The 16,958-nt window shown below is 26.0% G+C and overlaps 1 protein-coding gene, 1 long non-coding RNA gene and 1 pseudogene across 2 annotated transcripts; 1 reads left to right on the top strand and 2 right to left on the bottom strand.

Annotated features, from left to right (window-relative positions):
* Positions 1–1,148: 1,148 nt before the first annotated feature.
* LOC112600721 lies at positions 1,149–2,304 on the bottom strand. Its single transcript, XR_003115015.1, has 3 exons — positions 2,243–2,304; positions 2,029–2,176; positions 1,149–1,248 (listed from the first exon to the last, which is right to left on the bottom strand). It is a non-coding gene; the product is annotated as an uncharacterized LOC112600721 (long non-coding RNA).
* Positions 2,305–9,391: 7,087 nt separating this feature from the next.
* On the top strand, positions 9,392–11,418 carry LOC112600720. The gene is made up of 5 exons (XM_025348026.1): positions 9,392–9,559; positions 10,031–10,319; positions 10,593–10,837; positions 11,130–11,198; positions 11,272–11,418. The coding sequence occupies exons 1-5, from the start codon at positions 9,392–9,394 to the stop codon at positions 11,416–11,418; spliced, it is 918 nt and encodes a 305-aa protein (XP_025203811.1).
* Positions 11,419–14,057: 2,639 nt separating this feature from the next.
* LOC112600722 lies at positions 14,058–15,450 on the bottom strand (annotated as a pseudogene).
* Positions 15,451–16,958: the final 1,508 nt, after the last annotated feature.

The raw sequence follows: 16,958 nt of genomic DNA, 5'->3' as shown, positions 1-16,958 counted from the left end.
CATAACCTGATTTAATTATTATAAGTTAAATAATAGCAATACGTAACTGAACGAAGTAATACCAAAAGCATTGGCTTACTTAATAATTCAAATTCTATTCAAATTAAATAATAAAAAATAAGATATTCCATAATCTTAATAATTTTAGTCTATTAACAGCTATTGGTTCAAGTTAGTGTTGTTTGCAGTAAAATTTATTTCTGAGGTTGGACGATATTTCGTCCTTTACTTTCAAGGTATAAATAATAGTATATTCATTTGTATATTATAAATTTATTATTTTTGTTGCTCATTGAAATAAATTTTCGTAAAATTATGAAATAAAAATTAATTATGTTTTTATTTAATACGTATATCCCTTACAAAGGTATTTTTTCTCAAAATTTATTACAATGTGTCAACGTCTACTTAGGTTTTGAAATTTCAATACAAGATTTTAATTTAAAGTTATGTTAAATGCGTATTTAAAGATTGCAAAGGTATTCAAGATATTATTTTTGAATAATTTCATCTTCATTTGAAAAATGAATCCTTGCTATTGCCTAGATAAACCATGACGTCTACTCGTTAAACTAGATTGTGCTAAATTGAGTTATATAATTTGATATTGAGTATCATAAGCTAACTTTTATTTTTAGTATATTCAGTATGGCCGATTTTCTTAAAAACTTTATCTACATCAACGCAAATCACACCGATATTCTTTCTACTGAACTTGAGCCTGTAAAAACCGTAAACTGTCTACAAATATATTTAATTTTATTAGATAAGTGATTCAACTGTAAATGTATTGTATAGATTGTTACATAAATCCCTACTTTAATTCCGGAATATGTCATTTAGGTGGATAATAGATCGCTATCTTTTGTTAAGTGCATTAATTTACTGTTGAATAAACTCATGATGTAATATTTAACTCATATTCTCGAAAACTATAAGACTAGATACGATATTTCTATATCTCAATATAATATGATTGATGTACATATTATGTATGATTTGTTTCCGAAACAATTATTCAGGAACAAAACTATTTTAAAATGGTCAATATAACTTGACCAATGATATAGGTATCGGAAAAAATTTTAAATTTGAGCATAAATAAAAGTATAAAAATCATCATAGACAAAAGTATCAGAAGATGCTGTTTTATTTCTTAATATCAATATCAATCAGAATTACATATTGAATTGTTTGGGTTATGGCTTTTTTTTGTTTGTGATGGATGAACTACACACATTAACAGTTCTGAAACAATAACGAAAATATAAATACCAATAACATTTTAAAGAAAATAATGTGCATTAAAGGGTTATGATATTATATTATTTCAAAATCACAATTTTAGATCTTAATAGTGGCAATAATATATAACAATATTAATAATGTATTTGTTCTAAAAAAAATAAAATAAATAAAAATAATTTTAATTACACGAACATTTGTAATTTTTTGATAGTTAATTGTAAAAGGATGATTTAAAAAATGAATTATGGTTTTTTATTTTATAATAATTAAGAGACTTTTGTAATAAATAATATGATATTGATTAATTTAAATATTTAATCTTTTGAAATAAATAACATTTTATGTTGCAGATTAATTATAAACCGTATAAAATTATAAAATTTGACATTTAAGGATTTAACAATAATTAAAAATTGTGTATCCTATCATAAAAACGTCTGATTATTATTACTTATTATATTGTTTTTTTTTATTGTTGTTGTGTTAACTTGAAAGTGTTTTAAGAATGAAGAAAATAATTCATAGAAAGAGAAGAATTAAAAGTTATAAATGGAATGATTTAAAAATAGAAAAAACTATGAATATGGAACCGCTTTGAAACATTAATAATAGTATATCACATATTCGTAGGTATCTACATCATAATTAATTACATTGTAACTAATCGGAGTAAATAGTAATTTATAAATAATAAAAAAAAAGCCTTATATCTTATTTATATTTCTAAGTGTACCAATCAAAATTTAAAAACATGTTACATAAAAAGTATTTTATACTGACCATCAATTTGTTGGTGGATGGGATGGCTTTGGCGACGGTTTTGACGGCCTTATCAGATTGGACTTGTCCGACGACAACGATGTTCATGGATACCTTTTCAGCGCCCATTTTTGATTTTTCGGTTGGTTTTTGAGGGTTTAAGTAACAACTGCAAGTTTAAAATATAAATAAAATGTCATTAATTCGAAATCAACAGAAGATATTAATTACTCACCAAACAATAATAATGCACAAAAAAACGTGTTATGCCGGAATCGAGATCTCGGTTGCCTTTATATACACTTCGGTTAGTTGACTGAAAGTGGGGTGACGACGTGGCGTGATCATTGTAATATTGCGACAATTGTACATAGCTATTAGAATACAAGGATTTTGTTAAATTCAATTTTTTTATCTTCAAAATATTTAGTTTTACACGATAACATGATATTAAAATTTTTCTGAAATATCTGTAAAATTAAAACGAATTTGCTCAGGACTATGATTATTCAATGTATTATTTATACTTTTAAATCATTGTATATAAAAATATATTAAATACTTATATTGCTTTATATTACTTTACTTTTATACTTATTGATACGGCTTGTAAGTATCGTGTTTCAATATTTAACTGAAATCGCAAGAATAATATTAACAAGAATCGCCAAACTACAAATATAATAATGATAAATGATTTAATCAAATCTTGATTAGTGATTATTTGTAAAAATTTGATTCTAAGTATAAAATATTAATGAAATTCATAACGCTTTATCAAGTATGTTTTTTCTATGGATTAGTCCTAAGTTGCACTACATATGTTGTTAATATATATCAAGGTTCAAGTTTTATTTTTAATGTTTTCATTTTAATTATATTTACAGGTTTATGTAATATTATTTGATTTATTTTAATAATCATTCGCTGACTCACGTTTAAAATAAATTTCTGTTATTCCATAGGGTTGCTATTTATAAATAATTACAAGCCAGGAAATTATAACATCCCTCCCCCCCCTATCTTCCAAATATATTCGTCGGAATTTTTTTTTTTTTTAGAGCCGTAATGTATATAATGTAAATTAGATAAAATTGCATGAAAATAAAAATTTGTAATTATAACACAATGGTCACAATAAACTATTAAATTTAAATGTGGTAATAGCACAAGTTCACATTACATAGTTCATTTGATGTTAATCTGAAGGCTGATAATCGTCAATTCTATAAATTGTATATGCTTTTGTCGCTATGAAACACCAAATTATCGTTCTCAGCTATCTTCAAGATTTTTGACGCTTTTTTAAATTTAGTTAATCCTACATGTCAACAATTTGGGACTAATTTTAAGAAACCGATATATATATATATCCATGTCCTGGCTGAGAGTTGAATAATATCAGGAATATATAGTGAAAATTGGTTGAGTCCCGGTGAAATTGGGACAAATGGTAACCATATTATATCTATTATTTTAAAACTAAATTTCTCTTGGTATCCAATTATTATTTAAAAATGTATAACACTGTTTCAATTTATTTCCTCATAGCAAAATAATAAATATTAATAGCTACTAAAGGTGTAGCACACACTATTGATAAAAATTAGTTTGCTCTTAATTACAAGTAACTTTAGGTCCATTTAAAACATATAATATAGTTATTGTAATAAGTAATTATATTAAATATATTTAACTTAGTTATTGAATAATTTAATTTTGTTTTACAATAGTTGTGGTTTTGATTTTTAGATAAAAATTGTGGTTATTTATTTAGATTTTATTTGATTTAAAAACAAAATAAAAAATATTAGAAATTTAAGTGTAAAAAAAATAGACAATACAATGTCAATATTGCCATATTTTCTTTAGTAACCTTTTATTTATTGTAGTTTGTATAGAACAGTGTAATTAGTTGTGAATCGTATTTATTGTTACTTTTATCGTGACTCATAATTTATTTATAGTATTTGAGGATTTTTTTGATATTTTTTCTTACGCATTTAATGTGCATACATATTATCTTTACCTTAAAATTGGTATTGTTTGTGTTATTGCTTGTGCATTTTTAGTTATTTAATATATTTAAATTTAAAATTTACAAAAACGTATTATTAATTATAACAATGTATGAATTTTTTTTATAGCTATTGTTGCTTCTCAAGCTCAACAATAACAGAATAATAATGTAACAGTTCCCCATCCATAAGTTAGAATACTCGATTCAATTATGACCTTGTTGGTCATGTAGTAGCTGCTGGTGGAGTTATTTTTAATATTATTGTATACTTGTTATTAGATGCTTGCTGCATTTTGCTATGCTTTTTATCTGCTTCGAACAAGAAAAGTTCCAGGATTTGCATAAGCTTGGTTGGAACTTATATCTCACAGAACATTTATAGGTCGTCTTTTGGGATTAACTCCACAACAAAGGTAGCTACTGAATAACTTGGATTTATTGAGTAGTTTAATTGAAATTATTTATCTATTTGACTCACTCATTAAATTTAATTTAGCTTATTTGTATTTTAAATCCAATTTTTATGGTGGAAATTTTTTTATTCTCGAGTGCAGAAAGCATGAAATACGTGAGTCCAAAATAACCCGATGGCGTGTCTTTATCGTTGTTTTATTTTATGCATTTTATAACACATTTATTCCTCGCTTATTTAATAATAATAAACATATTTATATATTATATATAAATTATGTATTTATTATTGAAGTGTTATTATTTATTAAGCTAACTTTCAACTTCAAGAAGTATATAATATTCCTAATTGTCCCATGTGTGATTGTTTAGTATATCAGATTATAAAACTTGTATGGGGGTGAAATTTTCATGTTTTGCTTGTGATGATTTACGATTGTGGATTATGGTGTATGTTAACACATTTAAGTGAAAAAAAAAACGCTTCTAATTCATAGGCGTTAAAATAAATGTAATGGGCATCTTGATTGCTGAGGATTTTCTTTTGTATTGTGCCGTTGTTTAAAAAAAAAGTTTTGCAACTATTGGTTAAAACTTCCGCATTTAGTTCGGCTGTAATAAAATCAAAATTAATTATTGTATAAAAGAGTTAATGTATTAAATTAACTGACCAAATTGTGTCAGCAGTAGAACAAAAAATGAAATGGAAGTATTTATTGTTATTATTAACAATGTGATTACAAACAATTCCATAGTTGACAAATTTATTTAAATAAGAACATTTTTATAGTTTTGTTAATAATAAAAATTATTGTTGCCTGATTATAAATATAAATTATTATTTTATTTTATTTTTAAGTTAATACAATAATTGTATATAATTCAAACAAAAAAAAATGCTTATAACTTTCCCGAAGAATTTATGTAACTAACACTTAATGTCAATTTTTCCTAACAAAGCATCAACCGTACTAAAATGTCTGATGTTTTCAGTTCGAAACACAAATATTTGAATGAAAATATATGATAAATATGCTTTAAGTTCATTGTATAGCGTAATATATATTTCAAAAAGTGTCTTGCTCGAAAAAAAAATATCCACTTTAATTTTTTAATTTACTTCTTAGCAATCATTCAATCTTCATTATAAATGGGAAGTGCCTTACTAGTTAATAGTCATTTCTGAGATTAGTATGATTGGTTAAGACTTGAAGTAAAGGTTATTTGGAGTATCCAATTTCGAGTGCACTGTGAGTATAATTTTATTAATATATATATATATCTACTTGATAACAGTATTGTTCATCGTTTAAGATTCCAGAAGAAACAGCTAAGTTTTATTTATAAATTCAGAATTTATCAACAGTGGCGACTACTATTGAAGTCACTCGGAAACAATTAGCTAGACGTACTATGAAAATTAATAAGTTTGTATAAGATGACCCAACGTAGGTACTAAACACTGAGGATAGTACATCTAATAAAATTAATTAAAAATTTCTATTCAATTGAACAGGAACATACGTTTTGATACACAAATGTGCACTAATAACCTGCAACACAATAAAATTAGGAAAATCGTAAATAAAAACAGTCAAACATAACAAAACACAGGCATACCTGTTTATATAGTCATATAAGTATATGGTTATATGAATATAATAAAATATACGCGTAGATGCAAAAATTGTTATATAGTGTGTAAATCTCTTTTTCAGTGACGTGAATAATCCCCCCCCCAAAAAAAAAAAAATCTTATTACTCTACGTCTATGATATTGTGACTGTATTTATGCTATGGTTTTTTAAAAATAATCCCTTAAATAATACATAATTTTATATTGCAGGTACTATAGGTTCATTTATTTAAGTAATTTTATAAATATTGATCAATATTTAATCCAGTATGTATCACTGGAATATATTATATCCATATATCTATGATTTATAAATGTGTTTTGAGTGGAATTTAATCATTGTATTCGTTTCAGTTTAATGTCATAAAAAGTACAATGTAAAAACAAACATTAAACATTATTTTTAACAACAACGTTCTGTATGCAATCGTATCTCTAAACGATTTCAACGTAAAAATCTAAATTATTTTACCGTTATTATGTATACACATAAATATCTTTTATTATGCATTGCACCACTATCAAGTGTTCTGTGTAGGTACTCTCATGATAATTAATTATACATACCTACAATCTATTTCTCATTAGGAAATGGGATATCGAGTGGTTTGCAATATGCAGAATATTATTTTTTGTTTGTATAACGTAATATGATGAATAACGGAAATATAGCGTTAAAAAGTGTACCTAATGGAAAATACTAATTTAATAATACAATACCAATACGAAAAACGTAAATCTATAGCTTATGTTTGTGTTTAACTTGACATAGGTAATGTTTTAAGAGAATATGAACAACTAAATTATAATTTTTATATTATAATATAATTTTAATTTATGTATAGAGCTGCGTTTATTATGATTTTAATAACATGTGATTATTTTTTTCGTATCAACATTAATCAATTTATCAAAAGACATTTTGAAAGGTATTGAAAAAATTAAGCCATTATTCCAAATGCTGACTTATCCTTTTAAAAAGGAAAACATTTCATTTGATGTTATTAAAAATTTTCTGGTATTATTTCCTTTTTATACTGAAGGAGCAAAATGCAAAGACATAGATGCTGTTCTAGCAGAGATGGAAATATCAATTGGGTTGTGCAATAATAGTGATTCAAATACATTTGATACTCTTATGATTAAATCTGAAGGAATGAAACACATTTTACCATAGGCTAATAAAATCTGTAAATTAGCCTTGACTGCACCAGTAAGTGTCACAACAAACGAAAGATCATTTAGAAAAAATTTTCTATTTTATGTTTAAAAAAATCAAGATAGCCATTTTGTTGAATCAATAATTTTTAAACAATTTTTAAAGTTTCTTAAATTACAATTTATTTCTTGTTTATTAGTGTACAGCGATTATCCAAAACATTTATTTGACATGATATTGAATTGTGCAAATTTCAAAAAACCATAGAAACGCCTGAATAATTTTCATTTTTTTTTGCGAACATGTTTAGAAATCATATCAACAGAATGACTATTTTGAATTTTTGAAAATTTTACAATGTTTTTTTTTATAATTTTTCAGTATAAAAATGTGTATTTTTATGTCATAACAACCAACTAATAAACAGAATTGAAATTGTGAGCTCTACGCAGAGATATCGAGTGTAATCAATTAGCGTATACACACTGTTTTTTTTAAGCGTTAATTTTAAAATTTAATGAAACTAAAAATTCCGACTTTTAAATCTATTGTAAAGGTTCTTTAAATAAAACTTGCCGAAATAATTGAATTATTATATAACGAGCTTATAGTGACATGAATTTTATACTTTTTACTTTAAGTGTAAGTGATATTGTCGAAGCTCTAAAAAAAGTTCCCATTATTTACGCAACATCATCCCTTGTTTAGGTGCATACAGCCACAATACGGTTGATGATATACAATAACATTATCCGATGACCATATATTATATTACGTAACAGTGCTGTGCCTAGCGTTATTAGTACTAGTTGCCAAAAATTATTTTTAGTGCCCTTATCCCCTCCACCATGTATGTTTATACCTATAAAGAGATAACATTAGAATAAAAGAGAGAAATTCATTAGATTTACCATTTTTTTGCACATTTCTAACTTAATAGATTAGTAATATAATATTTAAACTGCATACGTAGAATAAAAAATATTGATAGATAAGTACTTATCATACTAAACCGGTAACATTTATTTACGAATGAAATTTTTGTTCGATTGTATAAAAAATATCTTATCTTCAAATAAATGCTAATAAAAAATATTTTTTTACCTATATCTGCAAGGAGTGATGTGAACATTATTATAGATGGGTTCAAAATAAAATCGTACAACTTGTTCCAGTCGAAATTCTATTGTTAAATTATTAATTTTATAAAATAACAATAATAATGCAGTACACATATATTTTTAGTATATTATTGTTATTGACGATCAACGACGTCGTTATTACGGGATAAAAATAAAAACAAATTATATCCATACATGAAAAGGTATTTTTACATAATTGCCTATTATACATTTCAAAACTTTATCTCATCGCCAGTCAAAATAATGAATCGACGCCGCCAATCAAAATGATTTTATTAAATTGAAACCGTTAAAAAATATAAATTAATATGGTTAACTTTCATCTATCAGTAATATTAGATTATAAAAAGATTTTGGTGCCCTGGTGTTCACGACGCACCTCTCGCACACCCCTAGGCACGGCACTGGATGGCAATACAAATCAATGGACATACGGCAGACGCGTAGCAAGATTCGAACGATCAGCCGCGTAGATTCAGCAACCTCTCGTGGTTTGCGGAAAAATGTATGACGAGGACGATATTACAAAGGTCACCGCTGTGGAACATTTATCAACGTTAGTTGTGTTTGTTTGATCGCGTATGCACCTCTTGGCTGTGTATACTAAGTAAAAGCATACACACAAACACGTCTTTTACTATCAAATTTAATTGTATATATTATGTGAAAAACATTTATTACATACAAAACACAAAATAAAATATAATAGTGAGTCACAACAAATGCATAAATTATTGAAACATATTATTTTAAATGTTTAACGTACATTCTTACCATTTATCATTAAAAAAAATATATATAATATGACAGTAGCATTGCGCAGGAGCACATAATTTACACGCAGTCAGCCAACGTAATTTCAGAATACATTCGCACCTACTCACGAACAATGTGCGTCATTCTTTAAGAGATTCTCGACATGTTAACATCAGCAACGGTCACAAAGCATGAATCCTAATAGATACTAGATTTTTTTCTTTATCGAATTTGTATATAAAAATTAAATATAAAAAATTATGAGTAAAAGATCAATATTACATAACTATAATATATTTTTTTTGATATGTGGTGTTGGTTGTATAAACTACGGCCAAAGAAATATTATGACGAAAGGGATGTTTTATTTCTTACGATATCTATTAATATGTCTTGGTCTATTTTTACTCTATGACTCCAACCAATGGGTAATGGCTAAACTTAACAGTATTTAAATATTTTTGTATAGATGTATAAATGTTATGATATGTTGAAAAAGTGTTTATAACATTTAATATGAATTCAAATTTAATTCATCCTGAAATGTTGATTTCTTAATACCTTCGTGTTAATGATTCAAAATTCTTGATTTTTATGGCTAAATTATTTACATACTTTAATACAAATTTTTATTTAAATGCGATTAATGCAGCAAAATATCTCTTAGAATTACATATAAGTGGACATATTCAAGTATTAAATTAATTGTTTAATTATTTAGTAAGCCAATTATAATATTTCACACGACATGATAGAATACCATAAATATCTGCTTAAAGTTTTATATTTACAAGAAGCGATCGAATGTAAAATGTCGTTTAAATATAATGTATAATATTTGTATAATATCTTAATAAGTGAATTATTGTAAAATGTTTATTTCCAATTTAATTTTTTAGATATTTCATAAGGATCAGGAAATGTCTGAAGCAACGTCTTTTATAATGATTAGTTGTTTTGAATTGATGGTGATTGGAAAATTTATATCGATTATTTGGCGTGTATTTTTCGATAAAGAACTATCCATAACATTATCTAATATTGAAAAAATTGACGAAAAATTGAATCGTTTAAATATGACGGGCCCGATGAAAATTAAAATGAATTGGTTTTTCATTGTCAAAATAATTTTACATGTTATAGCAAGTATTATAACTGTTATGTTGGATAAAAATTTTTATCGAACATGTAAAATTGTAAAACAAATATATTTGGTAATCATTAGTATCTAAAATTTTTTTTAGTTTTATAAATAACATAATAGTTGATTTGAAGTAAATTAGTTGTTAATCTTTTGCATTGATCCTCATCTTATCTTTTAACAAATGTGTGTTAAAACGAATGTTTATTAACAATACTTAAATTAAAGATACTCCTTATTGATTTAATACGTATGTAAGATAGATTTAATACATACAACCATTAAAAATATAATTTATTTTTAGGTTGCAACTTTTTGTTTAAATGTTTGCCAATTGACTACATTTTATGAATATATTCTACTAACAATGTACATAAGATGGATGGTGAACATGATAAATGAAAACATACGAGTAAAAAAATCATGCTTAAGTACATTTAGAGATATGTATTTGGAAGTTGAAGAATATTTAAACCACATTAATAAATCAATTTATGGTTTGCCAGCTATCACTACATTTGTTGCACTAAATATCTGTGATATTATTCCACAGAACAAGAGGTTATTATAAACATTAAATTACGTTATTAGAATTTCGTTAAGTTAAATTTTTTTATTAAGTACTTCTCTCTTTGTATTTAATTCTTGGTAAGTAAACAATAATTCAATTATAATTAATTTTTCCATGTAAACCCAAAATATTTTAAGTTAAAACATACTTAATAGCATTATGATTTTCAATTATACAAATATTTTTGAAGAAATTTAAACAGTAATAGTGAAAAAAAAATTATCATATTTTAAATTAAGATATAGAATAGGTAATATTATTTTAGAGTTAATTTATTGGTTTTCAGATAAATCGGATGAATCTTGTCTTACATCAGCGGTTCATATTGGAACGAAACCCTAGAATTAAACGTCAGGTAAAATAAAAATATTTACTAGATGTGATTTGTAGTAGATTTTTTATAAATATGGTATATTTATTTTTTCAAGATCAAGTTTTTCATTCTAAGAAGATTATACAAACATTTTCGTTTTGAGCTGTTCGGAATATGTCATATTAATCAAAGACAACTACTTATTTTATTAAACAAAGCATTGGCTTATTTAATAATTCAAATTCTATTCAAATTAAATTAAAAAAAAAATGATATTCCTAAGTCTTAATGATTTTAGTATTTCAACAGCCATTTATATCACTTTCAGTTATAACCATTAAAAAAAAATTATGTTTAGAAATATGCATATAATTAAAAAATCGAGTGATTTTACCGGTACCGTTATAGTAAGTGTTAAGCAGTGGCGAACCCAGGATTTTAGTACTGTGGGTCTGCCTCACTTATGAGAGGCCACTGTGTAGAAGGTTCAATCAACTGTACATTACAAAATCGCTCGCTACGCTCGCAATTTACCTTATTTATATTACATATATTAATATAGTAAATACTATAACTAAAAGAGATAAAGCATAAGTCATAACTAATTTTTTAATACAATTTAAAACAGACTTATATACTTTGATATTATTAATTAATTCAAATTGAATGGGTTTTTCATATCTTTCTAATTTCTATACATCATATATCATAATATTCATAATATATTATATTTATATTTATACATTTAGAATTATATTTTCATAGAAATGTTCTTGAGTCTGTGTACATTTTATAAATTACTTATAACACCATATTATTAGTTTATATTATTTCTATTTTTGATTATCGTAGTATTGTACATATTTATGTAGTTTGTCATTTTGAGAGGCCACATTTTACTGAGAAAAAAAAACGGTGGGTCAGCTGACCTCCCAAACCCCCCCTGGGTCCGCCCCTGGTGTTAAGTGTAGTTCTTCATTATGTAATTTAGATTAACTTATGTATTAAATTCAGCGAAAAATATTCCTGAGGTTAGCCTATTTCTGAGGATAACAGTATTAGCATATTTTTTATATATGATTAATTAAATAGTTTAATCGATGAATTAAATAAATGTTATTAAAATTACGTCATAAAATATAATTATGTTTATTTATTAATAAATTACTTTCACCTTACTGTAATATTTGAAAGTATTATTCATAATAATTTGATTGATTTAAATATTTTGAAAATATATTGAATAATTAAGAATATTTATGTACGGAATATAACATATTTTATGTTTTTAATGCATTTAACTGTAATAAAATAACTAATATTTTTGGAATAAAATAGTGATTTTTAATTATGATATCAGATTTTCTTAATTTACAATTAAAGCATTTTACAATACTAAGGGGCTCTGCCTCCTTAGAAGCCTTCGACAACAATAATTTAATGGTGCGTCTCACTGCCGCACCTCGGCAACCTCAGCCTGGCGGACTCGCTCCTCGTCTTCCTTTACTGAGAGTATGTGCTCTACCATCCCGTAGAACAGCCGAAAAGACTCCTCCGCGTTCCTTAACATCACTGACTTTGCATCCAGGTCTGCTGGAAGATGGTCGAATGGCGGGCCGCAAATTATGTCCTGGATGTCGGCTGTACACGGTCTGTGCCCCAGGTGGGTGGACAGAGGGTCACGGAGAGTGTTCCAGTGATAGCACTCAAAGAGAGTATGCTCCACCGTGTCTTCACCGCCCCTGCACTGCAGACACATCGGACTGGCGACCCTGGCTCTCCTGTACAGATATGACTGGAAACAGCCGTGACCCGTCAGTGCCTGTGACATGTGGTACGTCAAGGGCACTAACAGGACCGTTTTTCCCAGCCAGCGCCTGATGGATGGGATGCAGGATCGGGTCCAGGACGCTTTCCTGGTTGCCTCCCATCTCTGTTGCCATTCTTCGACGGTGCGAGATCTTTCCTCTCTTTTCACCGTCTGTTTGGACGGCCGTATCTCGCCAGGCATGGTGCCAGCAAGGAGTCGGGACCGGATCTTGGCCCGTTCTAGGCCGAGTAGGTCAGCGGGAACCGTGGAGGCTAGGACCAAGAAGGCCTCATCGGAGACGGTGCGGTATGCACGGATAGTTCTCAGCGCCGACGTTCTCTGTGGTCGAATCAGGTTTGCTTTGGTCCTGGCTACTGCGGCCACTTTGCTGATCCAGACTGGAGCGGCGTACATCAGCTGGCTGATGACTACGGAGCTGAGCAACTTTCTTTTCCACTCGGAGGGGCCCCCTATGTTGGGGATATGTTAATACTTTTACGTTATGCGTTGTTTTTTTTCAATAATGTCATTTTGTAACAAATTAAAAATTTAACATTGAAATAATAATATTCTTTAAAAACCTAGTGTTTACTTCTTAAATAACTAGGTACTTTTTATAATTTTTATAACAATATAATGTAATGTATAGCGAATGAAATCCATTGTTATTAACTAAACTTATTGTGATAATTAATTTAACAAATGCTAATGTTTATTTTTAAATAGGTATAATTGTTCAACAAAATGTTTGAAAAAATAAAAATGTTTTAATGCAAGATCACATGACTTTTGACAATTTATCAGATATGAATTTCTCTACACTATCAAACGAAGTCTACATCTAATATCAGAAACATTAATTGTAAATGATTAAAGAATAATCGTTGATTTTAATATATGTGTTTAACCGATTTACTTAATTATGAGCTACACTCAACACTTATTATAATTGAGCTGGTATAAATTTCGGTTTTTATTTTTTTGTATAAATATCGCTAATCAGATATTTTTTTTAAATAAATAATAATGACTCAAAATTAAATCAGTGACTGTTAACAGACTAAAATCATTAAAGTTGTAGAATACGTCTGTTATTTTTTATTTAATTTGAACAGAATTTGTATTATTAAATAAGCAAACGTTTTTTTTAATAAAGTAAGTAGTTGATTTAGATTAATCTGACATATTCCATACAGCTTAAAATGATAACGTTCGTGTAATCTTCGCAGCATAAAATACTTGATCTTCAAAAAAAAAAAAAAAAAAATTATATCATACGAATATTAATAAAAAATTTAATACAAATCTTATGTAGTAAATATATTGACCATACCTCGCATTTTATTCTACAGTTGGTTTCAATTACAGATCGTTGACGTAAGACGAAACTCATTCGGTTAATCTAAAAATTAAATAAAACTATTAAAAAAGATGAACACTTAAATCAAACACAATATTCAATATTTAGAGATCTAATCATTTTTGTTTACTTTTAACATTTGAATCTTATCAAAATTATTTTTATAATTTAAATTTAAACTAATGATATCATGTTACCCATGGAAAAATGTAGTTTAAATTAAGTACTATTCACGTACTTATTATTGAACATTGGTAGAAAAATACTTATAAAAATACAATTTTTAATTATGAAAATTCCAATAATAATATTTAAAAACCTCTTTTTCCGTTATTTGACCAATTCCATATAAAATTATAATATTGACTATTTTTATTAGTAATCCTATGATCGCAAGTTCAAAATAATAACGCTTCTCGATATAGTCTCTAGGGAATAACAAGTGGCTGTACATTATTTTAATTATTTCACAGATATTTCCTACAATAAATACAACAATGACCGGCAAACCATAAATTGATCTATTAACATCGTTTAAATATTTTTCAACTTCCCAATACATATCTCTGAATGTACTTAAGCATGATTTTTTTTCCCGTATGTTTTCATTTATCATGTACACCATCCATATTATGTACATTATTAGTATAATCTATTCATAAAATGCACCAATGTTGTTAACTTCTGAAAAAGTTCTTGAAACCTAAAAAAAGATAATATTTTAAATGACATCAAAGTCGTATACCTATGTATTTTTTTTCTTTCTTACATCAGTTAGTAGTATATTTAATTTGAGTTGCTAATAAGCATTGAATTTTGCACACATTTAATTAGGACAAGACGAGGATCAGGGCAAATGATAAACGAATTATTTACTTGTGATATACTAGTCAATTATTTATAAAACTGTACAATATATTTAAATATAAATGATTGTTGACACTGATTCGAATCCAAATTGAAGGAATTATAACACCTGCTATAATATGTATACATATTTCATTAATGAAAAACCAATCCATTTTAATTTTTATAGGGCCAACCACATTCAAGTGAATCAATTTTTCATGAATTCTTTCGAGATTATATATTACTATGGATAGTTCTTTATCATAAAATACGCAATATAAAATAACAATATATATAATAACGATTTATTGTGAAATATTTACAAGATATTTAAAGTTACAAACCTAGCTAATAAATGTGCATATTTTTATATCATGTAAAAGCATTAATATTCATTGATTTTGAATCTTTTAATTTTGTTTATGAAATAATATTTGTTTATGTTAATAAGCACTAATATGCAATGTAAAATCATAATTATGATTCACTTATGCTCGAATCAAATATTTGAATAAAATATTAAAAAAATAATCATTTACATCGAAACAACTAACAAGAATTCTGATGTTATTCACTAAAATCTTTTTTGTGTAACTAAAACTATAGTTATAAAAAAAATCTTTATTAAATCCATCAGACAATACCCAATACTAATTTTTTGAAATTGTTTTTTTTCTATAATGTGATAAAGATGAATGTATTTTTACACTGGTAAATATAATGTTTCTTTTAAGTTTTTATAACTGAAAAAATTGTTGTGTATAAATCCAAAATTAATTTCTAAAACAATTTGAGATTTAATATAAAAATTTTTCTTTGATTAAAAGATCATAAAATGTATAAAATATTTATATTTAGATTTAAAGAAGTATACATTGTTCCTTATAAGTGTTATTAAAAGTATTTTAAGAAAAGTGGAGTGTAATATTGGAGTTTGAGATGTAAATGTTGCTAACATTGAAATTTTACCTGATAATTAACGACATAATTTCAAAAATGTTTGGAAATATTTTACCTACCTTATACAAATATAGATAACCGTAATAGATATATTTAATAAAGTATTTTTTAAAAATATAATTTATTGCCTTATCTACTATTCAGTATATTTTAACTCGTACATGATATTATCGATTTATTATAATACCTCCAGACACCTAATCTATATATTAAAATAAACTATAAAAACTTCCAATAAGTCTACATTATATTTTTACAATGCTCATATTAAATTAAATCAATCTACTAAATGTATTGTTTTACGAAAAATTTCAATCATAACCTAATATAATTATTTATAAGTTAAAAATATATATAATGTATGATACTCTACAGTTGACAGTAATTAAATTAAAACTATTGTTTTAAATAATTAATCAATCTAGAATTTACATAATTTCATTTGAAATTGACTTTATTTGAAAAATAAATATTGATTTCGGTTTATAAGTAATTGTATATATATTATTTATGTTTATAATGGACACATGTTAACAATATTTTTATTACTTAGTAAGTTGTACTACGATATATTGTTTTCATTAACTTAAATAATTAAAACAAATTATAAGCCTGAAATAACGGTTTAAGTATAGATATACTAAACATTATGCATACCTTTAATTCAACAATATTTGATTTTCACTTCAATGACATTTATAATAATTATTTTATGTCCTTGTCAAATATTGAAAATCTACTCGTTAAAACAATAACATTTGTAGTTTAATTCAATTAATATCAGCATTGTGAATAAACCATATATTCTAAGATACTAGTATCT

The sequence above is a fragment of the Melanaphis sacchari genome, unplaced genomic scaffold (genome assembly GCF_002803265.2).
Source record: "Melanaphis sacchari strain LSU unplaced genomic scaffold, SCAv2.0 Contig674_pilon_pilon, whole genome shotgun sequence".
Classification (NCBI taxonomy): domain Eukaryota; kingdom Metazoa; phylum Arthropoda; class Insecta; order Hemiptera; family Aphididae; genus Melanaphis; species Melanaphis sacchari.
This window is presented reverse-complemented; position numbering and strand designations above follow the sequence as displayed.